We start from the raw sequence: 26,740 nt of genomic DNA on the forward strand, positions 1-26,740 counted from the left end.
GTGGGGTGCATTCCCTCCTCCCTACTGGGTGTCAGGAGCGTGCCGGATGATCATGGTCGCGTCCCCTGCTGGAAGCCTGAAGGGAGTTGGCGAGCCAGGGAGGGGGAAACTTACCTAGACCCGATCAGTGGTGAGTGCAGGGAGCCCGCACCCCAAAAGACAGACAAGGGCGAAATGTGTCGTTGGTGATGGCGGTGGCCGAGAGGGGGCTCGGTTTGTCGAGCACACCATCTCCCGGGTTTTCGGCACCACTGTAAGACTGGAAGACGCTGCACCACATGACACAGATCACCAAAGAGGTTACGCTTTATTACAAAAGGCTGTGTGTTTATATAGGTCTAAGGAGAGGTAGCAGGGCTGAGGTAGATAACAGGTCACCCATTTATTGGCAAGCTCTTCCATATGTCAGTTGCGGAGCCCAAGAAGTTAATTCTTATTGGAGCTAAGGCTTCCCACCAGCAGGGTTTGAACATTGGCGCCGGCGGGAACGTTTCGTGCCAGTGAAAGGAAAAAAGGAGGAAGAAGGTCGTTAGGCGTCATGTTGGGGTTTTTTCCTGGGGTGCTGCCACCGTTATATGTTTTCCCAACAATATGCATATAGGTTTACTTGTAATAGCAAAAATTAGAGGCCACGTACATGGCCATCGGTAGAGGATGACATAAATGGTCCTCCCTCCATACTGTGGATGTCAGAGCCACGAGAAGCAGGAGGCAGCCTGGGGGCTCTGAAGGACAGGTAAAAAGTAATCAGTGGTGTACTGCAGAGAGAAGGATGTCCTAAAACTACAACACAGGAAAGTCCCTCGGGGGGAAAAAAATAGGTCTATTCATATGCAAATAGGCACAGAAAATTCCAGAAGAATATATATACCAAAAAATTGATAACAATTATTTTTGGAGTTGAATGTAGAAATAAATGTGAGAGCAGCAGAGATGGGGAGAAATATGTGGCGATTTGAATTTTCTTTTACCTTATATACTTTAGTATTTGGTTAAAAATAGCATGAATCATATTTTTAATTAACAAAACATACCCCCAAGTTTAAAAATAAATCATTTAAATTTTTAATGCATTACATGAAAACATTAAGTGATATTTTTTTTCCTCAGGGTTGCAAAAATTGATTTCATAAAATAAACCCGCTGATGGATTGCTTTAGAATTAGTTACTTCTAGAAGAGGGTATAAGTCAAATATCATCATTACCAACAAAACATCAAGTAAAATATGTCTATGATTCTAAAATGATGGGTATTGCAAATCTGAAAGGGAAAAATAACTGTGATAATTTCCACTTCTTGATTAATAATGATTAGATTTTGTATTTCTAAGAGAAACAAATGATACACAACTCCAATAAACTACACAACTCCAATAAACTCTATAACAATGTTGTCTGAAATGATAACCACTAAACACTTGAATATGGCCACTCTGTCTTAAGATGTGTTGTAAATATAAAATATATACTATTATTTAGGTGATTTTTACATGAAAAAATAATGTAAACTATCTTACTAACATTTAACAAGTTAATTACATGTTGAAATAATATTTTATGTATATCAGTTCAAATAAAATATATTAAAATTATTTTTACCTGTCTTTTAGAAAACTTTAAAAAATGTGTTTACTAGAAAATTTAAAGTTATATATTAAGACAGGGCTTCTCTAAAATCCTGGGTATTTTGTGGGTGTAATTTTTTTTATTTTTTACTTTTTGGTAACAGAAATTGAACCCAGAGGCACTCAACCACTGAACCACATCCCCAGCCCTTTTTAATTTTTTATTTAGAGAGAGGGTCTAGCTAAGTTCCTTAGGGCCTGGCTAAGTTGCTGAGGCTGGCTTTGAACTCGTGATTCTCTTCCTCAGCCTCATGAACTGTTGGATTACAGATGTGTGTCACCAAGCCCACCTCTAGGCCCTATCTTTAACTTTGCCTTTTCCAAATGAGTTTTGAGAAACTAGTCTGAGTGTATCTTCACTGAAATCTTTGCTGTAAGAACAAGACTCAGCTGAAATTAAGGGGAGCAGAGAAAACACACACACACACACACACACACACACACACACACACACGACAGAAAGAAAGGGAGAAAAATAGAATCAAAGTAGGCCATCTCAGTAGGGTGCATAATGACTTTTTGTCTCTAAATGCATCGTGACTTTGAGCACTGAGTAATTTCCCAACACCGCAGGGTTAGACACAAGTTGTATGAAATAATGTCATTTCGGAAACTATTTTTACCCACCTTTCATGCACTGTATCTAATAAAACATATAACGAACTTCAGGAACAAGAAATCATACAGTTTCTATGACAGTGACTGGCAAATCTTTATTAAAAATAATGGCCAATAATCTCAATCTCTTAAATAGTGGTGATCACCTCACACCAGTTTCAACCAAAGTGGCTTCTTTTGAAGTCACAGTTGATTTCTAGCTTCTTCTTCTTCTTTGTTTGTTTGTTTTTAACAGCTTTATTAAGGTACAATGACCGACAAAGAACAGAATGTATTTAATGTGTAGAATCTGATAAGTTTGGATGTTTGCAAACACCCATAATACCATCACTGCAATCAAAATCACAGACATACTGAAAATCTCCCCAAATCTCCCGTGTCACTTTTGGGTGCGTGCATAGTAAGAATGCTTAATGTAAGACCTATCCTCTTAGCAAATTCTGAAGCACAAGATGCTGTACTGTTAATCCTCCCCCACTCCCCCAGTATTGGGGATTGAAACCAGGGCCTCATACATGTCAGGCAAGGGCTCTTCCACTGAGCCACACCCCTGACTTCTAGTTTCCGAGAGGATGAGCTGCTTGCCCAAGTGATCCTGTGGCCAGGAAGAAGCCGGCTTCAGACAGGAGTCGAGGTCTGTGGATCCAAAAGGCCATTCCTGAGGAGGAGTCCTTTCCTTCATCCCAGGGCCACTGCTGTTGGTTGTCTGGGGACCTTCTCAATTTTGACATTTTGAAGATATTTGCTTTTTCCCATTTTTTTTTCTACCCCAAAGAAATTTACTCTGAATCATGAAGCCATCTGAATCATTTAAGAGCATGCGATTGGGATCCAGCAAGTTTGGGGTTCAAATTCTGGCTCTACTGCTGATTAGCTGTATAACAGAAGGTCACTACCTACCTACCTTCCTGCCTGCCTTCCTATCTGCCTGTCTGTCTTTCTTTCTTTCCTTCCTTCCTTCCTTCTTTTCTTTTCTTTTTGCCTGTTGTATGCTTTTAAAAATTTTTGTTCTTTTTAGATATATATGACAGTAGAATATAATTTGACCTATCATACATAACTTTCCATTCTTGTGGTACATGATGTGGAGTTTCATCTAGGAACATAGGAAAGTTCTATCCCATTTATTCTTCTGTCTTTCCTATTCCCATCCCCCCTTCCCTTCATTCTCTTTTGTCTCATCCAATGAACTTCTATTCTTCCCCCATGCTATAGTGTGTTAGCATCAGAGAGAACATTCAGCCTTTTGGTTTTTGAGATTGGTTTATTTCACTTAGCATGATAGTATCAAGTTCCATCCATTTACCTCCAAATACTATAATTTCATGCTTCTTTATGGTGAGTAATGTTTCATTGTGTATATATATCACATTTTCTTTATCCATTCATCTGTTGAAGGGCACCTAGATTGGCTCCATAGCTTAGCTATTGTAAATTGAGCTGCTATAAATATTGATGTGGCTGCATCATTATAATATGCACCTGGAGTAGAATAACTGGGTCAAATGGTGGTTCCATTCCAAATTTTCTGAGGAATCTCCATACTGCTTTCCATAGTGATTGCACCCACTTGCAGCTCCACCAGTAATGTATCAGCGAATCTTTCCCCCCATATCCTCGCCAAATTTATTGTTCCTGGTGAGATGGAGGTCACTGTATTTCTGTTCCTCAGTTTTCTCGTGTGCAAAATGGAACCGACAATAGCAGCCCCACTCCAGGGGTAATGTGAGGATTCAATGAAAAAATTCCATGTGAAAGAATGTCCTATAAACAGTCATTACTGTTATTTTATCATTCATTCAACAAATATGTGGTAAGTGCTGTTATTCAGTTAGAGTTTACGGTTCCCTGGAATGCACCCAAGTGGAAGGTTATTATGCTGGGAACCATCACTAGGGGGTGATACGGGAACCCCTAGGAAGGAGTATCCAAGCCAACTGGGGCAGGCCACAGAAGGTTTTCTTCCTTTCTTTCTTTGTACCAGGGTGCTTAGCCACTGAGCCCCATGCCCAGCTCTTTTTCATATTTTATTTAGAGACAGGGTCTCACTGAGTTGCTTAGGGCCTCGCTAAGTTGCTGAGGTTGGCTTTGAACTCACGATCCTCCTGCCTCAGCCTCTCAAGTCGCTGGAATTGCAAGTGTGTGGCATCGTGCCCAGCTCAGGGAAGGTTTTCTGAAAGAAGTGATATCCAAGGGGCAACTGAGGGATGGATAGAACTTTGGAAAACAAAAAGTACATTATAATCAAGGACATTGTCACCCTCTGGCTCGGAGGATGATTGGTCATCTTATAATAAGGCTATTTTCTCCATCCAGGGCAAAGGTCAGGAAGCTTTCTGGTCATTCGTAAAGATCTGGGCTTTCTGAGCTTAGGGCTTCTCAAATGTGATATAAATGCATAGCATCCACCGGGACCCTCTGTGTTGCCCCTGTGTTCCCTGAGGAACAAGAAAAGAGATGCGGGGTGGGCATGCGGCTCAGTGGTACAGTGCTTGCCTTGGCATGCATGAGGCACTGGGTATGATCCTCAGAATAAATAAAATAAATAAAATAAAGATGTTATATAGCATCTCAATTTACATCTTTATTTACATAATAAATAAAATAAAGATGTTATGTCCATCTACAACTAAAAAAAATAGTAAAAAAAAAAAGAAAAGTAGGGATGTGAACACAGAAGTTCAAGTTGCTTGCCGTGCCATCAATAAAATAATCCTCTGTCTTCTGCTGCTGTCCATAAACTTGAGGAGTTAGCTTGCAAGAAGAAGAAGAAGTTCCCAGATCCTTAATGACCTTGCCAAGCCAACTCAACTGATTTTTAAGACGTCTAATAAAAAAGGAACTAGTGGTTCTCGTCTTATTTTGTCGGTTTCAAAACATGAAGCAGATTGGGAAGCTTTGCAGAAATTCTTTTGTAATTAGTCAAATTTTATGTTTCCTCTCAGATGTTCTAGCTCTTCCCAAATTCATGATTGAGAATCTCAGCCCTCTTCTGGAAGATGCTCCTGAGCACACCCGGGTTGCTGTGGTCACCGTGTCTGTCTCACCTCACACTTCTCTGGTTAGAGGTCCTGTGATTATTAATGCAAATCCTGTGGTCCATCCGTTCATGCTGTCTCAGAGATCCACACACATGTGGGATGTAAGTATGTAGGTGAGCAGTATGATCACTTGGTACCCCAAGGGCTCTCAAATGAAACTGCCATCCTCTGCCTTCTCACTCCCTATTGTATGTTATTAACTTAGCACGCTCTCATTGGGACCCTATACTGTATTGGATACTCTTAAAAATTCATGGGAGGGCTGGGCGTGGTGGCACACCCCTGTCATCCCAGTGGCTTGGGCGGCTGAGGCAGGATGATCATGACTTCAAATCTAGCCTCAGCAAAAGCGAGGTGCTAAGCAACTCAGTGAGACCCTGTCTCAAAAAAAAAAAAAAAAAAAAAAAAGGGCTGGGGATGTGGGGATGTGGCTCAGTGGTTGAGTGCTCCTGGGTTCAATCCCCAGTACAATTAAAAAAAAAAAATCCATGGGAAGATCATGATCCATTTATTTTACAGATATTTATTGAGGCTCTGATCAGATGCAGGCAATGCATTGACCTTGTGATATTTACTGGTTTGGAGGGATGTGTATTAACCAAGGGAACATGCATACAAGCATAGCATTGTAAATGTGACCAAAAGCCATGAAATCCAGGCCCAGAGTTCTGTGAGAGCACCTAGAGGGGACCTTTGACCTGGTCCGGATTCCTGAGAAAGAGCTACATGAAAAGTCATCTGCAGAATGGGAAAGAATTAAGTAGATGACGAAGGAGACAGCATTCCAGGGAGAGGCCACAGCACGTGTCAAGGCATGGTGGAACAAAGGGGCGGGATAAGGAGAAGAGATTGAATTTCATGTGACAGGAACTGAAGCAGAAGCAAGGTGACAGATGAGACAGCAAAGGAGGTGAGAGGCAAAGCCTACGTGGGCTGTGGGCCTAGATATACCATCTAGCTATGATTATGCTATTTTCCCAGGGGGGCAGTGTTCAGGCAGGTTTACTGCTTATTATAAGAGCTTCAGGTTCCTTAAGATCAGGGTCCCTCAAATATGGTGCAACCCACTGTATGCACAGCATTCCCCTGGTCCCTGTGCATCGCCCCTGTGGAACCTGAGGGCAAGAGAACCACCATGAACATGGAGGTCACATTGCTTATGGGCTGTAAGTAATAAACTCCTTATGAGAAACATATGGTTTAGGGGTGCCACCTGGTTTGGTTCCAGGCTGCAGTTGAGTTCAGGTCTTTCTTTGTGCCTCTCATGCTCCTCGGGACATTGGTAAGCAGAAGCCTATCCCTCTTTAGGCAAAAGGAGGAGAACAAAAGAACAATCTCAAATTCTCATGTATATTTCAAGACCCAAGTCTCCTCCCATCTCATTGGCTAAAGCAAGTCACATGTCCCCACATGTCCAAGCTAGTGGGAGGTGGAGAAATATGCTCTATTTTCAGTAGAAGGAACTGCAAAGGCAATTCCTTTAGTAGAAGGAACACTGCAAAGGACCTGAACATAGGAAAGGGTAAATCATCAGAGACATTAAATCCTCCCACATCTAAGAAACTACTGGAGAGTCCTACAGAAAAAAGAAACAATTTGCTTCTATCTTAGAAGGCTCACTCTAGCTGTTGTGAGGAAAACAGATTAAAAGGGGCAAGGGAGGTCTATTATGAGGCTCTTGGATAACTTTTCCAAACCTTTTTATCCTTAGATTTTTAAAATTTGCTTCTAACTTTCAGTTTGGTGTAAAATGTGTCTTTATTTTTCTTTTTATTTTTTTTATTGGTTATTCAAAACATTACAAATATTGCAGAATTACATCGGTTACACATCCACGTTTTTACATAATACCATAATAGTAACTATTGTATTCTGCTACCTTTCCTATCCTCTACTATCCCCCCTCCCCTCCCCTCCCATCTTCTCTCTCTACCCCATCTACTGTAATTCATTTCTCTCCTTATTTTTTTTCCCATTCCCCTCACAACCTCTTATATGTAATTTTGTATAACAATGAGGGTCTCCTTCCATTTCCATGGAATTTCCCTTTTCTCTCCCTTTCCCTCCCACCTCATGACTCTGTTAAATGTTAATCTTTTCCTCCTGCTCTTCCTTCCTGTTCTGTTCTTAGTTGCTCTCATTATATCAAAGAAGACATTTGGCATTTGTTTTTTAGGGATTGGCTAGCTTCACTTAGCATAATCTGCTCTAATGCCATCCATTTCCCTGCAAATTCCATGATTTTGTCATTTCTTAGTGCTGCGTAGTACTCCATTGTGTATAAATGCCACATTTTTTTTTATCCATTCATCTATTGAGGGGCATCGGGGTTGGTTCCACAGTCTAGCTATTGTGAATTGTGCTGCTATGAACATCGATGTTGTAGTATCCCTGTAGTACGCTCTTTTAAGGTCTTCAGGGAATAGTCCGAGAAGGGCAATAGCTGGGTCAAATGGTGGTTCCATTCCCAGCTTTCCCAGGAATCTCCATACTGCTTTCCATATTGGCCGCACCAATTTGCAGTCCCACCAGCAATGAACAAGAGTACCCTTTTCCCCACATCCTCGCCAGCACTTGTTGCTGTTTGACTTCCTAATGGCTGCCAATCTTTCTGGAGTGAGATGGTATCTTAGGGTGGTTTTGATTTGCATTTCTCTGACTGCTAGAGATGGGAGTATTTTTTCATGTACTTGTTGATTGATTGTATGTCCTCCTCAGAGAAGTGTCTGTTCAGGTCTTTGGCCCATTTGTTGAATGGGTTATTTGTTTTCTTATTGTTTAATTTTTTGAGTTCTTTGTATACTCTGGATATTACGGCTCTATCTGAAGTGTGAGGAGTAAAGATTTGTTCCCAGGATGTAGGCTCCCTATTTACCTCTCTTATTGTTTCTTTTGCTGAGAAAAAACTTTTTAGTTTGAGTAAGTCCCATTTGTTGATTCTAGTTATTAACTCTTGTGCTATGGGTGTCCTATTGAGGAATTTGGAGCCCAACCCCACAGTATGTAGATCATAGCCAACTTTTTCTTCTATCAGACGCTGTGTCTCTGATTTGATATCAAGCTCCTTGATCCATTTTGAGTTAACTTTTGTGCATGGCGAGAGGAGGGGATTCAGTTTCATTTTGTTGCATATGGATTTCCAGTTTTCCCAGCACCATTTGTTGAAGATGCTATCCTTCCTCCATTGCATGCTTTTAGCCCCTTTATCAAATATAAGATAGTTGTAATTTTGTGGATTGGTTTCTGTGTCCTCTATTCTATACCATTGGTCCACCCGCCTGTTTTGGTACCAGTACCATACTGTTTTTGTTACTATTGCTTTGTAGTACAGTTTGAAATCTGGTATCGCTACACCTCCTGATTCACATTTCCTGCTTAGAATTGCTTTTGCTATTCTGGGTCTTTTATTTTTCCATATGAATTTCATGATTGAAATTTTCTATAAGAAATGCCGTTGGGATTTTGATTGGCATTGCATTGAACCTATAGAGAACTTTTGGTAATATCGCCATTTTGATGATGTTAGTTCTGCCTATCCATGAACAGGGTATATTTTTCCATCTTCTAAGATCTTCTTCTATTTCTCTCTTTAGGGTTCTGTAGTTTTCATTGTATAAATCTTTCACCTCTTTTGTTAGGTTGATTCCCAAGTATTTTATTTTTTTTGAGGATATTGTGAATGGGGTGGTTTTCCTCATTTCCAGTTCAGAAGATTTGTCGCTGATATACAGGAATGCCTTTGATTTATGCGTGTTGATTTTATATCCTGCCACTTTGCTGAATTCATTTATTAGCTCTAGTAGTTTCTTTGTAGACCCTTTTGTGTCTTCTAGGTATAGGATCATATCATCCGCAAATAGTGATAATTTAAGTTCTTCTTTTCCTATTTTTATGCCTTTAATTTCTTTCGTCTGTCTAATTGCTCTGGCCAGTATTTTGAGAACTATATTGAATAGAAGTGGTGAGAGAGGGCATCCCTGTCTTGTTCTAGATTTTAGAGGGAATGCCTTCAGTTTTTTTCCATTTAGAATGATGCTAGCCTGAGGCTTAGCATATATAGCTTTTACAATTTTGAGGTAAGTTCCTGTTATCCCTAGTTTTTCTAATGTTTTGAACATAAAGGGATGCTGTACTTTGTCGAATGCTTTTTCTGCATCCATCAAGATGATCATATGGTTCTTATCTTTAAGTCTATTGATGTGGTGAATAACGTTTATTGATTCACGTATATTGAACCAGCCTTGCATCCCAGGGATGAATCCTACTTGATCATGGTGCACGATCTTTTTGATATGTTTTTGTATACCATTTGCCAGAATTTTATTGAGGATTTTTGCATCTAAATTCATTAGGGATATTGGTCTGTAGTTTTCTTTCTTTGAGGTGTCCTTCTCTGGTTTGGGAATCAGGGTGATATTGGCCTCATAGAATGAATTTGGAAGTTCTCCCTCTTTTTCTATCTCCTGAAATAGATTATGGAGTATTGGTATTAGTTCTTCTTTAAAGTTCTTGTAAAACTCCGCTGTATATCCATCCGGTCCTGGGCTTTTCTTGGTTGGTAGTCTTTTGATGGCTTCTTCTATTTCCTCACTTGATATTGGTCTGTTTAGGTTGTTTATATCTTCATGACTCAATCTGGGTAGTTCATATGTCTCAAGGAATTTATCAATGCCTTCACTATCTTCTATTTTATTAGAGTATAGGGTTTCAAAATAATTTCTAATTATCTTCTGTATTTCTGAATTGTCTGTTGTGATGTTGCCTTTTTCATCCCGTAAGCTAGTAATTTGGGTTCTCTCTCTTCTTCTCTTTGTTAGCGTGGCTAGTGGTCTATCAATCTTATTTATTTTTTCAAAGAACCAACTTTTAGTTTTGTCAATTTTTTCGATTGTTTCTTTTGTTTCAATTTCATTGATTTCAGCTCTAGTTTTAATTATTTCTTGCCTTTTACTGTATTTGCTGCTGATTTGTTCTTCTTTTTCTAAGGCTTCGAGGTGTAGTATGAGGTCATTTATTTGTTGGCTTTTACTTCTTTTAAGGAATGAACTCCATGAAATGAATTTTCCTCTTAGTACTGCTTTCATAGTGTCCCAAAGATTTCGATATGTTGTGTCTGAGTTTTCGTTTACCTCTAAGAATTTTTTAATTTCCTCTTTGATGTCTTCTGTAACCCTTTGTTCATTCAGTAGCATATTGTTTAATCTCCATGTGATGTAGGGTTTTTCCTTTCTCATTTTATTATTGATTTCCAATTTCATTCCATTATGACCAGATAAAATGCATGGTAGTATCTCAACTCCTTTGTAATTGCTAAGATTTGCCCTGTGACATAATATATGGTCTATTTTTGAGAAGGATCCATGTGCTACTGAGAAGAAAGTGTATCCGCTTAATGTTGGGTGGTATATTCTGTATATATCAATTAAGTCTAAGTTATTAATTGTATTATTGAGCTCTATGGTTTCTTTATTCAACTTTTGTTTGGAAGATCTGTCCATTGGTGAAAGAGGTGTGTTAAAATCTCCCATGATTATTGTGTTGTGGTCTATTAGACTCTTGAACTTGAGAAGAGTTTGTTTGATGAATGTAGCTGCACCATTGTTTGGGGCATATATATTAATGATCATCAAGTCTTGTTGGTGTATGGTTCCCTTGAGCAGTATGTAATGTCCTTGTTTATCCCTTTTGATTAACTTCGGCTTGAAGTCTATTTTATTTGATACAAGTATGGACACCCCTGCTTGCTTCTGGGGTCCGTATGAGTGATATGATTTTTCCCAACCTTTCACCTTCAGTCTGTGTATGTCTTCTCCTATCAGATGAGTCTCCTGTAGGCAGCATATTGTTAGATCTTTTTTTTTAATCCATTCTACTAGCCTATGTTTTTTGATTGGTGCATTTAAGCCATTAATATTTAGGGTTACTATTGAGATATGGTTTGTATTTCCAGCCATATTTGGTTATGTACGATACTTAACATGATTTGTTTTTCCTCTATGCTTAGATTTTCCTTTACTGTACTACCTCCTGCTGTTGGTTTTCATTGTTATTTTTCATTTCCTCTTCCTGTAATGTTTTGCCAAGGATGTTTTGAAGAGTTGGTTTTCTAGCTGCAAATTCTTTTAACTTTTGTTTATCGTGGAAGATTTTTATTTCATCTTCAATCCTGAAGCTTAATTTCGCTGGATACATGATTCTTGGTTGGAACCCTTTTTCTTTCAGCGTTTGAAATGTGTTGTTCCAGGATCTTCTAGCTTTCAGAGTCTGTGTTGAAAGATCAGCAGTTATCCTGATTGGTTTACCCTAAATGTAATCTGCTTCCTCTCTCTTGTGGCTTTTAAGATTCTCTCCTTATTCTGTATGTTGGGCATCTTCATTATTATGTGTCTTGGTGTGGATCTCTTATGATTTTGTATATTCGGTGTCCTGTAGGCTTCTAGTATTTGGATTTCTTTTTCATTCTTTAAGTCTGGGAAGTTTTCTAGTATTATTTCATTGAATAGATTGCTCATTCCCTTGGTTTGGACCTCTGTACCCTCTTGTATCCCAATAACTCTTAGGTTTGGTTTCTTGATGTTATCCCATAATTCTTGAATGTTCTGCTCATGATTTCTTAACATTCTTGCTGAGCTTTCTATGTTCTTTTCAAGTTGAAAAACTTTGTCTTCGTTGTCTGAAGTTCTATCTTCCAAGTGTTCTATTCTGCTGGTAATACTCTCATTTGAGTTTTTAATTTGGTTTATTGTTTCCTGCATTTCCAGGATTTCTGTTTGTTTGTTTTTTATATCCTCTATCTCCCTATAGAGTTCATCTTTTGCTTCTTAGATTTGTTTATGTAATTCATTGTCAAAGTGATTTTTCATTGTCTGAATTTGATGAATAATGTCTTCCTTGAAACTCCAGATCATCTGAAGCATGTATATCCTGAACTCTTTGTCTGACATTCTATCATCTGCAGATATTACCTCATCTAATGTTGAATTAACCTGTATTGTTTGTGGTCCTTTCTTTCCTTGTCTTTTCATACTGCTCATGATTCTTTCTAGCTTTGTGAAACTGTTGTGCAAATGTTTTTCCCCTTATATATTTGTATTGTTCTTGAATAGCTCCAAAATCCCTCTTTTGTGGAGAAAGACAATGTTAACAGATCCCAATATCAACAGTACATTATCTAAGCACAAGTTTTCATTATTAATACATTTATAGTTAGATTCTAAGACTATAGATATTGGTTTTAATTATTACTTAAGAATATATTCCTTAGTTTCATAAAAGGCGTACCGTATCTGGTGGCATATAGAAAACTTAATTTCAGACGAAGGATGTTATACTTAGAGGGAAAGGAGTGAGGGTATGAGGTTAAACTAACTTAGCACCTTTGGAGAACTCTAACCACTAGACTGGTAATTTATGGAAGAATGTATAGACTCAACCTCCTATTTAGATAGTTACCCTATGTATAGATAGTAAAAGTTAGGAGGTTGAAAGTGGAATAGAGAGAATACGAATTTAAAAAAAAAGAAAAAAAAATAACAAGGAAGAAAAGAGAAATAATAGAAGGGAAAGGGAAGTAAGATAGAAATAAAGAAAAAAAATGGGGGGGGGAGGTGGGGTATATGCAATTCCTCTATATTATATTACTTTGGTAATTCAGTTGTTCATGCACAGTTCTTGGTTTCACATATGCTGAAGTTGTGGAAGAGAGACAAGAAAAGAGAAAGAGAGAGGGAAAAAAAAAAAGACTCTCAGAACTCTGTCTTCCTTGCTTCCAGTAGGTGGCGTTGTCTATTCCTAGTTTGAGCCTCTGTATTCAGGGTGGTGGGTATAGCCAGTGTGAAAGGAAATGAGCTTCCACCTGTATCTTCCCTACTCTAGTCTCTGAGGTAGAAACCAGGTGCCTGTACAGTTGTTGTTTTGCGTTGATAGCTACAACCCCCAAAAGCTTGTGGGAAATATTTTGAGTTATCGCGGCTAAGGATGGGGGAGTTGGAAACAGGGTACCTGGATCAGCTGCAGAACCATGCTGGTAGCCACACCCGCTTTGATGGATTTTAAGGGTTGATGGGCTTCCTCCAGACTAGCACTTGGGGCGGGGCCGGACTTCCACGCCTGGCGTCTTCCTGCTCCGGTGTGGCTGGGCAGCTGGCGTGTCTTCCTGCTCCAGTCTAAAATGTGTCTCATATTGTTTTTTTCACAGGATATTTGTTACAAGTATAAACAGCAGCAAAAGGTTATCAGAGAGTTGAGTGCTCCTCCTCTTCCTCCTGTTCAACACTTTCTTCTTCTCCTACCTCTTCTTCTCCTTCTCCTCTGCCATCTCCTCCCCCTCCCCCTCCTCCTCCTGTGTGTGTGTGTGTGTGTGTGTGAGAGAGAGAGAGAGAGAGAGAGAGAGAGAGAGAGAGAGAAAGAGAGAGAGAGAATGAGTGCACCATCACTATTCTAAGCACAGATTTTGGAGCCTGACAAACCCACTTTTCAATCATAGCTACTACAATTAGTAACAACATGACCTTGGGTAAATTACTTGACTTTCTGTGCTTTTTATTTTCCTTATAATAAGGTGTTAACAATAATACCACCTCACTCGGGGACTGATGGAAAGTTTCCATGAGATAATATATGCAAAGTATCATCTGACTGCTTGGTCCATGATAAGCAGTTAACACACAATAGTTGCTGCTATAGCAGATACATTTCCAATCTAATCTAAGTAGCCATATTATAGACAGTCAAAAAATAATAATGTAAGGAAGATGTGGGGGTTGGCGAGGTGGCTCAGTTGTAGCATGCTTGCCTAGCATGTGTGAGGCACTGGGTTTGATTCTCAGCACTGCATAGAGATAAGTAAATAATAACAAGGCCCACTGACAGTTTAAAGAAAAAAGACAATAAGAAAAATGTGGCCACAGTATCAGAGCTATTTAATAGACCAGCTCTAGATAGGTTTAGAAGCAGTTTGATTATGAAACGGTTTTGGTAGCCCAGAAATATTCCTGCAGATAAAGGCTACATGAAATGGATTGATATCTAATTCTATAATATTACAGTAAAAAAGGGAGAATATACTGTTCTATTTGGGGTTTAGCATATCATTATCCTTTGTTGGACTTTCTACCGTGACACATGGAGGCTTGTTTGTTTTGCAAAAAACTGGTTGGGCTTAGCCGGGCCACTGGCCAAGCATTCAACAAAACACCACCAAACAAGTCACTTGGAGAAACAATAACAAACAATAATCACATGAACTGATGATATGGATCCATCCATGGGAATGAGACATGGTTATGTTACCTTCAGATTCCCAACTGTCATTGAGGATCGCGAAAGGGGCTGCCTAGGCAGGATGGGGAAATGAACCCAAGTCTCCTTATTTTTTAAAAAATATTTATTTTTAAAAAAATATTTATTTATTTTTTAGTTGTAGTTGGACACAATACCTTTGTTCCATTCATTTATTTTTATGTGGTGCTGAGGATTGAACCCAGGGCCCCGCATGTGCTAGGAGAGTGCTCTACCACGGAGCCACAACCCCAGCTCCCCAAGTCACCTTTTCTATGCACACTTCCTGTTCTCTGGATGGGAGGCATCCACCAGACGGGAACTTAAACCATCTTCCTGTCGACTTTCAGTTCAAGCGCAATTAATGAGAATTTGGTCGACTTAAAAAATGTTCATCGAGAGCTGATATTTGTTGAGCCTGATACTCAAAATGGACACAGTTGCTGTTCCTTTGGGGCAAACCATGTGAAAATGGCAGCTGGGGCATAGGACCGTGCTTCTTGGATCAGGAGCTCTTTAAAGACAAAGTTGTAGTGCTTAATTGAGGCTGGAAAGCCCCATAGATCCTAAAACCAGGCTATGCTATTAAATGAACTTATCAGGAATCATTAGCATGTGGAGAACAGAAAAAAAGCTCTAGAGTCAGGAAGCCTTGGCTTTAAACCCCAGCTCAGTTACTATGAGTGGTGTTACTGTAAGCAAAATTTCTTACTCCTGAGCTTTAGTTCTTCCTCAGCAGCTTGGGGGATGCTAGAGCATTCATTCGCTCCATAGGAAAACCGTGAGACTTGAAGAGATCCTGTCCAGCCTGGGGCATTTGCTCAGTAGAGAATGGTATCGGATGCCAGGTATTGCTGACTTTGATGGAACTGTGAAAACACCCCTCTGTGTTCCTGTCCGCGGCAGTTCTGGCCCATGCGAGGGTGTTGGGAACAGATGGGCAGGGGTCAGGCCCATGCTCTGTCTCCAAGCGCAGCATGTATTTCCCAGCTAGGTTATATAACCTGAGCTTCAATTTCAGCCTCTGTGAAGCGGGATGACATTAGGACCTCCCTCTTAGGTTTGCTTTGATGATTAACAGAGGCAAAGAGTAGAAAGTAATCCCGGACTCGGAGAGAGTGATCAACAAATGCTAGCTCTGCTGGCTGAAGGTTGGCTGGGTGACATTCTGATCCTTTTGTTCTCAGAACCACAGTCAGCCATGTGGGTAGCCTTGCCCTGCGGATGGGCTTTGGAATCAGAGTGGCATTTGTGCCCTGCCTGTTTCTTGCTGGATGATCTTTCAAAGTCTGTATTTCATATTTGACTATAAAATGGACATATTAACATGTCAATCACACTGTTTTTTTAAAAAGGTGGAATGATGTAATTACTATTAAATGTTTGCAGTTAACACAAAGTAAGTGCTCCATACGTGTAAGCTCTTAGTATTTTCTTAGCAGAAAAAGGGTTCTTGATTTGAAAAGGGTGTCCAAAGATGAGTGTCCAACCCCTTCCACTGAGTATTGGTACTCAATAAAAATCTTTGTTTTCCACTATTTCACCATTTCCATTAATTCTAAAAAAGAAATATTTTAGAAACAGTATTCCCCAAACTCTTGGTATCATGGAGGACATGGAAATGATATTAGTGATCTCATATAAGGATAAAGAAAATCAAGTCAGAGAGCTGAAGGACCAGAGCCAGAGTCTTGGAGTTATTTCTCACCAGAGATGGGACTGGAATCCAGTTCTGTGCATGCTCCACCTCAGGCCGGGAGGTGGGGGTATCTCAGGTCAATAGGGCAGTTCAAAAGTCAGTGCGGAAACCATGAAGGGACCTAGAACAGGACATAAAGGTGAGTGAACAAGGGAGAGACACGAGAGACTCTGCCTCTGCCATATGAGGTCCTAGCCATTTTAGATTCATGAAGAGCATGAGTGTGAAGTCAGAGGGAGTTAAAGTCATTGCAGTCATTGCACTTCTACCTGTGAAAACCTAGCCACGCTGCAGAGCCTCCTCAAGTCTCCAATTTCTGCACCTAATTCTAATACCTACTTTGCAAGGATAGATTGAGATGTCAGGATAATCCTTGACCAAATTAAAGTCTGGGAAGGTGGGAAAGATGGAGGAGAAATCATTTGACATGATATGAGTGAGCTTCAAGATTTTTTTTTTTTTTTTGTATGAGGATTAAACTCACAGGCACTTAAGTACTGAGTCATATCCCTAGTTTTTTTGTGTGTGTGTTTTACTTAGAAACAGGGTCTCACTGAGTTGTTTAGGGCCTTGCTAATTTGCTGAGGCTGGCTTTCAACTTGAGATCCTCCTGCCTCAGCCTCCCGAGCCACTGGGATTACAGGGGTACACCACTATATCCAGCTTAAGTTCAAAATTTTTATGCCTTTTTAAAAATGTTAATTTAAACCTGGGCATGGAGGGGCACAGCTATTTGGAAGGCTAAAGTGGGAGGATCACTTATCCCTTAGATTTTAAGGCCAGCTAGTGAGAGACCATCTCAGAAATGAAAACAAAGGCAAAAACAAAAACCTAACAAAACCCATAAAACAAAACAAAACAAAATGCTGACCAATATTGGAGACTGTAGATCTAACATATTCCCTGTATGTCCTGATGAAGCCAATTGTTTGCTCCACGATTCTGCATTTATTTACTTATTTTTTTTTTTAACTTAGTTACTCACCACTGGAGTACCCAAGCTGGACTTTGAGAGTGTGATGCTCTATTCCCTGATAATCTATGCCAAAGACAGCCAAGGGGCAACAGCATCCCAGACCATGTTAATCCAGATTGTAGATGTGAATGAGCCGCCCACCTTCACAGGATCTCTTGCCCCTGGAAACCAAGGTACTGAGGTCTCTCCTTGGAGGAAGAGGGCTCCTGTGGATGTAGCTGTAGGCTCTGGGTCCTGGGTGCTCTTATGGCACCCAGCTATAAGACTGATCGGGACAACACTGACAACAGGAGTAACCCATGGGTTACATGCAAGGGTATACTCGCTTGTTCATTGATGATAGTGATACATTGATTTGTGTGGTTACAGTGCACCAAAATCATTCTCTCGTTTGTGTGATGATTTAATTAGGAGTGTGTCCATTAAACTGGAAGCTTTGTGAGGTCAGGGACCCTGTCTTTCTTATTGTGATTGCTACCACTTATACATCTTTGTTTTGGTCAGTTTTTTGCTGCTGTGACTAAAAACCTGACAAGAACAATTTTAGGGGAGGAAAAGTTTATTTGGGGCTCAAGGCTTCAGAAGTCTCAGCCCACAGACAGCAGGCTCCATCCCTCGGGGTTCGAGAGGAGGCAGGACATCATGGAGGAAGAGTGTGGTGGAGGGAAGCAGCTCACATGGTGATCAGGAAGCAGAGAGAGACTCCACTCTCCAGAGACAAATAGAGACCCCAAAGCCACGCCCCCAAGGCCCCCTCCTCCAGCCACACCCACCTGCCTCTAGTTACTGCCTCCCCTGCCCCTCGTACCAGGGATTGAACCTAGAAGCACTTAACCACTGAGCCACATCTGCAGCCCCTTATTTTTATTTATATATATTTTAAAATATTTTTTAGTTATCCATGGACACAATAACTTTATTTTGTTTATTCATTTTTATGTGGTGCTGAGGATCTAACCCAGTGCTTCACATGTGCCAGGCAAGTGCTCTCCCACTGAGCCACAACCCTAGCCCTCCTTTATTTATTAATTTATTTTTTATATTTTATTTAGACACAGGGTTTCACTGAGTTGCTTAGCGCCTTGCCATTGCTGAGCCTGGCTTTGAACTCATGATCCTCCTGCCTCAGCCTCCTAAGCCACTGAAGATTATAGGCATGTATCACTGTGTCCCGCTTAAATTTTAAAATCTTTTTCCTCTAGCCTGACACATAGTAGATACTAAATAAATGGTGTCTATCATCATCATTACTGTCATCATCATCATAACAATTGGCTTAATTAGAGGCACTCTATGAAAACATTTGTGCTGAGCAAGTATAATTTTTATCTAAAATACAGAATTGAATGAGGGCTTTTTTGGGGGGCGGGCTGAGGATAGCATAGTGTGAAACTCCTTCAATCACATCTCTTGTACCTTTTCTGGCAGTTACTGAGATTTATATCCTAGAAGACACTGCCCCGGGCACCATCATTTACCGAGCAACAGCCAAGGACCCAGAGGATGCTGCTTTGGAGGTAATTTATGTTTTAGAACAAAGAATATCAACGTCTTGCGGTTTTCTGCAATGGTTGCATGCAAATACAAAGCCACAGAGACCATCCCATCACTTATACCCACTGCTCAGGTCCCAAACATACCTTAGAACCTTTTAGGTGACCATGACTGAGGTCTGGGATGTCTGGGTAACCCTCTGCGTTCCTTCTTGTGCAGGAAGGTCCAACCTGATCCTTAGGTAACAGAAGATGCCCGGCTATTTTCATTTTGTTCTTGGGATTTCTGGCTGCATGCACTGTAGAGAAACAATGCCCCTCACCTTATTTTTCTGGCAGAATTTATGTGTGACTCTAGGAAAAGAACTCTATCTCTTGTCCTTCCACTTTATAATGCCCCAGACAGGGAAGAAACCATGGACTTAGTGCTAAGAAACTGGGGTTTAAGTCCTCACTTAACTCATGCAAATCACCCCACATTTCTGCTTTGTTGGTTTCTATTGTAAATTTGGGGAAATGAAACCTGCTGGTATCTCTTCTCTTGTATGGCTTTTCTCCTCTGGTCAAACACAATGAATGTGAAAGTAGTTTTCCAAGTGTAAAACGTCTTGCCAATGGTGGGGCTGATATTGCTGCCTTAACTTCTGATGCCATATGAAATAGTACAGCATTATTAAACTCCAGTGGTTTTAGCCAATGGATTTATAGGCAAGAATAATACATTTTTAATGTTGTCTTGTTTGTCCAAACTGGCTAAAAAAATGAGAGACTTGTTCATGTTGAGGCCATCTGCTCAGTATTTGCAGGTCATGTTACTAGATCTTTGTTTAAGACTCACAGAATTTTCTTTTAGATGTAGCTGGCCACTAATATTTGGGGCACGGTCCACACGGGTTTTAAGATTATTGAATACACTTGAATAATGAGACAAAGGAACGCTGTCACGGTTGTCACACTCCCCCGCATGCATTTGTCTTCTCCTCCTCCCAACAGTGTACGGTCACATCCAGGATTGGACTGGAAAGGTCACAGCTTCCTTTACAACACACAATTAAACCATCTAATCATGCGTATTGCTCCAAATCAACATGTTCCAGATTATAGTATTAAAATCTAGCACTGAGCAGCTCCAGCTACCCAGGAATCAGACATCATATTGAAATCGCTTCTTGGGTGTTCTCCATGGTAGCTCGCCCACAGTGTTAACATTTAGGATGGAAAACGCATGACAGTCCAATAGGGGTTAGCTGTGACTCCAACATGCAATCACCATGATTTACCAGACAATTAGTGCAAGTCATTTGCTTCGAATGACAGACCCCCCCCCCAAATGCTTGCTCACACAGATTAAATGCTTCTGGATCTTAGCCCTATACTTTTCTCAGAAGACAATCGGTTCCTGGGCCATATTTGGAAGGACTGGGCCATGTTCTTTGTGAATTTTACCAAACATGGAATGACATTTCCATCGTGACATAGGCCGCGGAAACTTTACACTTTGACACACTCCTACACACATCCTCTGACACAATAGACTAGACCAGATGTGCTATTCAAGTACTCTGGCAACTGGGTAACCACATTTATTTGTCAGGCCAACTCAGAGGAAAATTGGTTCTAATGTGGGCAGGACCTTGGAGCCTGATATGGGACGATGATCAACAATAACATTAATAAGCCTTAAGTGTGTATCACGCGACAGGTGCTTAATTTGTTTCATCGAGTCCTCATATTAATTCCTGAAGGAAATGCTATTGTTTGCTATGTTACCTAATGGATCAATGAACTAAAAAGTACTGTGTCTTCAATTTATAGACTAGGAACATTCATCTAAACAGCAAATAGCTGAGTTGAGATTCAAATCCATGTCCCGTCTTTTTCCAAATCTTGGTGTTTCCTAAAATACCAGCAATCCCCAAAGTGATGTTTCACAAAACACAAGTTTCTTCAGGTGCTCCATCAAAATGAAAGATCTTGTGACTGCGTGATTTGGGGGAAAGGATGTCTATATATCTCCCCTGAATTCACAATATGTTAAATGCTTTCTGTAATTGTCTAATGAGACTGTTTGTTAGATGGGGAATTGTTCCGATTGTTTGTCCATAGCACTTCAGAATGTATCATCTCATAACATTTCATGGAAGGCTTAACTGGAGTCCACAGAGTACAAAGGTTGCACTAGATCCCATGGTAAAATTGATATAATGTGACCTACCTCTCGGCTGCTTATTAATGATGGAAGATGGAAAGCCATGTGAAGGGCATTGCCCATGGAATAAATGTTACTAGAAGAAGGCTGGATTTCATCCATATTCAGATCCACATGCATTTCAGGAGTAGGGCTCTTCATGCTGTACTGCCACTGTTTTAATCAGCTTTTTCGCTGCTGTGACTAAAAGACCTGATCAGAACAATTGCAGAGGAGGAAAAGTTTACTTGGGGGCTCAGGGTTTCCGAGGTCTCAGTCCATAGACAGCAGGCTCCATTCCTCAGGGCTGGAGGGGAGGCAGGACATCATGGAGGAAGAGTGTGGTGGAGGGAAGCAGCTCACATGGTGACCAGGAAGCAGAGAGAGACTCCACTCTCCAGAGACAAATAGAGACCCCAAAGCCACGCCCCCAATGCCCCCTCCTCCAGCCACACCCACCTGCCTCCAGCCACCACCCAGTTAATCCCATCAGGGATTCACTCACTGACTGGGTTAAGGCTCTCACAACCCAGTCATTCCCGTCTTAAACCCTCTAGCATTGTCTCACATGTGAGCTTTTGGGGGACACCTCACACCCAAACCATAACAACCATTGTTACTCCACATTTTAAGGATTCCTGATACCATGGTGCAGGCGGTGCTCTGAGATAGAAAACGTGGCACCTCTCATCCTTACAACAAAGAAAAGTTGAATAAACAGAAAATCAACAACCTTTCTTGAACTCACCAGGTCAAAATTCTACCCTGAGATCTGGAGAGACAGGTGAATCCAGAGTATCACAGCCACACTCTGCTTAGCTGGAGCAGAAGCAGGTGGAGCGGGGGGGGCGGGGTAGATAGGAAGACCTTACAGGGTAGTCTGGAATTATCAGAATGATCAGAGGCTAAGTGTTGAGTAGAATGACATCGAGAAACTCCATGGGCCACAGTGTTGGATGGGGGGACACTTGCATGGATTTCACCACCAGGAACTCTACCAGGTTCTCATGGTGAACATACAAGAAAGATCTTGGCAGAGGGAAGAGAAGAGAATCACTGTGAAATAAAACTTCTTTGTGGCAAAGCACTATTCTCCCAGATGAGAGAAGGGAGACTTGAGCCTTATCTCATCCGGGATATACACATATTTTTACAGATGAGTGTATTTATATATGCCCATGTATGCACATGTACATGCACACGTATGTGTACCTCTAGACAAATTCAAGCTTTACAAAACCAAATACAAAGAGAAAATCTTGAATAAAGCCAAAGGGCAAATAAACCACCAAACCTAGAGAGAGATAAGGATAATAATTACAGCAGACTTCTCATTAGAAACCATGCAAGTGAAAAGAGTGGAATAAAATATTGAAAGGAAGAGAGAGAGAAAAAAAAAACAACCAGCAAGAATTCTAATAAAATTTAAAAAGAATTCTATATCTAGTGAAATTATACCAAGTCATCAAGTTGCATACCTCTTTATGCTATTTTAATTGTCAAATATGACTTAATTTTTTTTGGTGGCGGGTACCGGGAATTAAACTCAGGGGTGCTCAACCACTGAACCCCATCCCTAGTCCTAATTTGTATTTTATTTAGAGACAAGGTCTCACTGAGTTGCTTAGGGCCTCATCATTGCTGAAGCTGGCTTTGAACTCAAGATCCTCCTGCCTCAGCCTCCTGAGCCGCTGGGATTATAGGCATGTGCCACCACTGTGCCTGGATTTTGTTGTTGTTGTTGTTTGTTTGTTTCTTAATGGTGAAATAAATTTATTCCTTAAAAGATATCTTTCAAAGTAAGGTATTGTGCCTTCGAGTGTCTACAGAAACAGCATTTTATGAAAACAGGTTCAGCATTTTTTTGGACAAGCATTTGCAGTGGGGCAGTGGGGGAGGGACAAGAGCAGGTGGAGAGTAGGAAGGGCGAGATTAAAATGTGACAGGGATATTTCCACAAAACAGGATTTCATGTGTGCAATTCAAGGTAGAGTAGCTGATTCAAAGTACCCCAAAAATTAGTGACACATTTCAGAACATAGATCTTCAAACATATGCTGGCATTCAATTTACAGACACTTATTTTCTTTTAGGCATCAGATAATAGGACATAATCTACCAAATCCACATCCTAATAACTTACTGGAGAGATTTTAAAAGTTCCAAATAAGGAGCAACTTCTGAAAGTTTCATGGTAGTTTGTGAAGGAAGAAAACAAATATGCCATTCAATGATAAATATAAATCTACGTCTATGGATTCATTATCTGTCCCTCCTTAGTAAAATAAGGGTACCAAGTCAGGGTAGGCCACTGGTAAACATGTGGAAATAAACATCATCTTCCCATCAGTCAAGTGTGTTGACTGAAGGCTGACAATGATCAGCTTTTTATGGGAAAGTGATATTTGGAATTTCTAAGGGGCATAATTAGCGGCGGAATCATCAAAAGGCTCAACAGTTATTCTGCAGCCGGGCTTATAATTATGAGTCTGAGGATTTTAATTATATACTCCTATTTTATAACTCAGCTGTAAAACAAACATAAAAGGGAAGAAAAAAGATGAGTCTATGGCATTAGAAACCAGAATATGTAAATTTCTGCTTTACAATTTGAGGTGGTAATTCTGCTTTTGATGGATTGTTTAAAGTGCAATCATTTTGGAAAAAAAAAAGGGCCTCTGTCCTTTCCTTTGAATAGCCTCTAGCTTTCCATTTTCATGTTTCACAGGTGTGAAGAGACACAGCAAACAGGCAGAGTGCATTCAGCGTTGGGAATATTAAGTCCTGTCATTTCAATACATATTTTGTAGGCAAAATTAATAAATAGGAGTCTATTTCTTCTATGAGCCATAATTACTCTGAGAATGTATTAGGACTCAGGGTTGCAAAGAAGAGAAAACATACAATTTCTTTACATGTATATATTGTATAATGCTTAAATTGATCTCCTTAAACATTTGTCCTATCTTTATAAAAACTTTCAAAAAAAAAATTTTTTTTTTGGTACCAGGGATTGAACCCAGGGGTGCTTCACCACTGAGCCCCATCCCCAGACCATTTTTGTATTTTATTTAGAGACAGGGTCTCACTGAGTTGCTTAGGGCCTCACTAAGTTGCTGAGGCTGGCTTTGAACTTGAGATCCTCCTGCCTAAGCCTCCCAAGCTGCTGGGATTATAGGCATGTACCACCATGACCGGCTCAACTTGCATAGCCCATTAGTGTTATCTACAGTTACCCTACTATGCAACAGTACACTAGAACTTCTTGCTCCTAGCTTACTATCCATCAATTCTAGCTTATTATCCATCAATAAACATTTCCCCACCTCCCACCACTGCTGTTCCTGGCCTCCAGTAACCCCAATCCTATTCTCAACTTCTTAGAAGATCAGTTTTTAAAAATTCTTCCTATAAATAACACCATCGGGTACTTGTCTTGCTGGGTCTGACTTATGAAACTTCACAATCTCCAGTTTCATCTATGTTACTGCAAATGACAGGATAGCATTTTTTTATGGCTGAATAGTATTCCTTGTGTAGATGTGCCACATTGACTTTATCAGTCGATGGACATTTAGGTTGATTCCAATGCTCTTCACTGTTGTGAATAGGTGCTGCAGTAAACATAACTGTGTAGATATCTCTCCAATGTACTAATTTTATTTCTTCAGATTATACCCCAGGGTTAGATTGCTGGATTGTATGATCATTCTCTTTTTAACTTTCTTGAGGAAACGCCATACTGTTTTCCACAATATACATACTAATGCCCATAAACAGTGTGTAAGAGTTCTCTTTCCTCCACAAGTTATCTTTAGACTTTTTGATAATAGTCATTCTCACTGGGCTGAGGTGATATCTCATTTTGGTTTTGATTTAGATTTCCCTGATGATTAGTGAGGTGGAACATTTTCTAAAAATTTACCTGTTGGTCATTTCTATATCTTTTTACTCTAGATATATATTTAGATTTATTGACCCCGCCTCCTTTTTTGGAACCAGGGATTAAATGCGGGGACACTTAACCACTGAGCCCCATCCCCAGGCCTTATTTTGTATTTTATTTAGAGACAGGGTCTCATTGAGTTGCTTAGGGCCTCTCCGTTGCTGAGACTGGCTTTGAACTCTCGATCCTCCTGCCTCAGCCTCCTGAGCTGCTGGGATGACAGGTGTGCACTACCACTCTCATTTTCTTTATAGAAATATGTATTCAAATTCTTTGTCCATTGAAAAACTTTTGGGAGAGAACAGTTTTTGCCTTTTTAAGGTACTACAAAGATATCAATATGTCTGCAAAGCAAAGAATGAGTAGAAGTTACAAAGTTGATATTGGAGATATATAAATGTTGGAAAAAACTTTGCATTTAAAAAAATTTTAGATGTTCATAGACCTTTATTTTATTCATTTATTTATACGTGGTGCTGAGAATCGACCCCAGTGCCTCACACATGCCAGGCAAGCCCTCTACCACTGAGCCACCACCCTAGCTTCTGCCTTTTGTTTTGATCGATGTGGAGATTCCCTTGGAAATTCTATTATTTACATAAAAAATCAAGTTACCTTCTGTTTAGAGAAAACAGACTATAAAAAGTCAAAAGTGCAAGCAGGGGAACCATTGAGAGGTGACAGCAATAATCAAGGTGAGAGATGATGGTGTGAGAGACGATGGCACCTGGGTCTTGGAGGTGGCAGTTGGGATGGGGAGGAATCATTGACTTTTATTTATTTTCCCAAACATTTTATTATGAAACATTTCCAATGTACAGAAAAGTGGAAAGAGTTGACCAAGGGAGTGGTCACCCACACACCCACCAGTAGCCTCTGGTTACTGTATGATTTCCCAGTTGTCCATTCTTGTATTGGTGACTAGTCCCTTCTATTCTATTGAACTGGTTCATGGTAAGTTGCTTTTTTTGGCGGGGAGGGGTTCGGCTGGGGATTGACTCCAGGGCCTCATCCAGGTTAAGGGTTCACTGATCCAGTGAGCTACACCCCCCCCGCCCCCCGCCCTGTAAGTTGCCAACCAAGCTCCCCTTCATTCCTAAGCACGTCGGCAGTGTGCCTACATTTCCAAGGCAATGTTGACAGACTCGCAGACAAATTGGACGTGGAGCGTCAGGGAGAGGAAGGCGTCAAGACAGCTTCTTGGATTTGGGCCTGAGCTACTCATGGAAGAGGAATGGGGTTTGGAAAGAGCAGCCAGTGAATTGTTTGGGGCAAGTTGAGACTAAGAAGCCAATTAGGTATCCGGGAGGAGTAGCAACCAGATTGAAAACAAACAAACAAATAAACCTGGAGTTGAGCATAGAGGCGGGAGCTGGAATATTAATGTGGGGTTATCAACTTGCACATGGGATCTATAGAGCAAGATATGAGATGCCCAGGGAGCAAGTGTGGATACAGAAAAGGCTCAAGGATGAAGTATGGGCGTGTCCCGACACTGACAGGCGAGGAGAAGGCTTGAGAAAATGAGGCTGACCAGGACTAGTCAGGTCAAAGGAGAATTAGGAAAGTAGAATTTCTACCAGAAGTCCACAAAGAAACGTATTTCAGGTTTTCTCCCATTCTGTAGGCTCTCTCTTCATGTCATTGATTGTTTCCTTTGCTGTGAAGAAGCTTTTTAGTTGAATTCTATTCCATTCATTGATTCTTGATCTTACTTCTTGTGCTTTAGGAGTCTTGTTAAGGAAGTCGGTTCCTAAGCTGACATGGTGGAGATCTGGGCTGACTTTTTCCTCTGTTAGGGGCAGGGTCTCTGTTCTAGTGTTTGAGTGTCGATCCACTTTGAGTTGAGTTTTGTGCAGGGTGAGAGGATGTGG

The 26,740-nt window shown here is 40.5% G+C and overlaps 1 protein-coding gene across 1 annotated transcript in view; it reads left to right on the plus strand.

Annotated features, from left to right (window-relative positions):
- Positions 1-188: 188 nt before the first annotated feature.
- Positions 189-26,740, plus strand: part of LOC143399502 (cadherin-related family member 3-like) — a 71,933-nt gene continuing 45,381 nt past the window's right edge. Inside the window, exons 1-4 of the mRNA XM_076856219.1 lie at positions 189-213; positions 5,190-5,386; positions 17,241-17,412; positions 18,668-18,756. Coding sequence (XP_076712334.1) covers positions 189-213; positions 5,190-5,386; positions 17,241-17,412; positions 18,668-18,756 — 483 coding nt within the window. The remainder of the gene's footprint in view (positions 214-5,189; positions 5,387-17,240; positions 17,413-18,667; positions 18,757-26,740) is intronic.

The sequence above is a fragment of the Callospermophilus lateralis genome, chromosome 1, assembly GCF_048772815.1.
Source record: "Callospermophilus lateralis isolate mCalLat2 chromosome 1, mCalLat2.hap1, whole genome shotgun sequence".
Taxonomy (NCBI): domain Eukaryota; kingdom Metazoa; phylum Chordata; class Mammalia; order Rodentia; family Sciuridae; genus Callospermophilus; species Callospermophilus lateralis.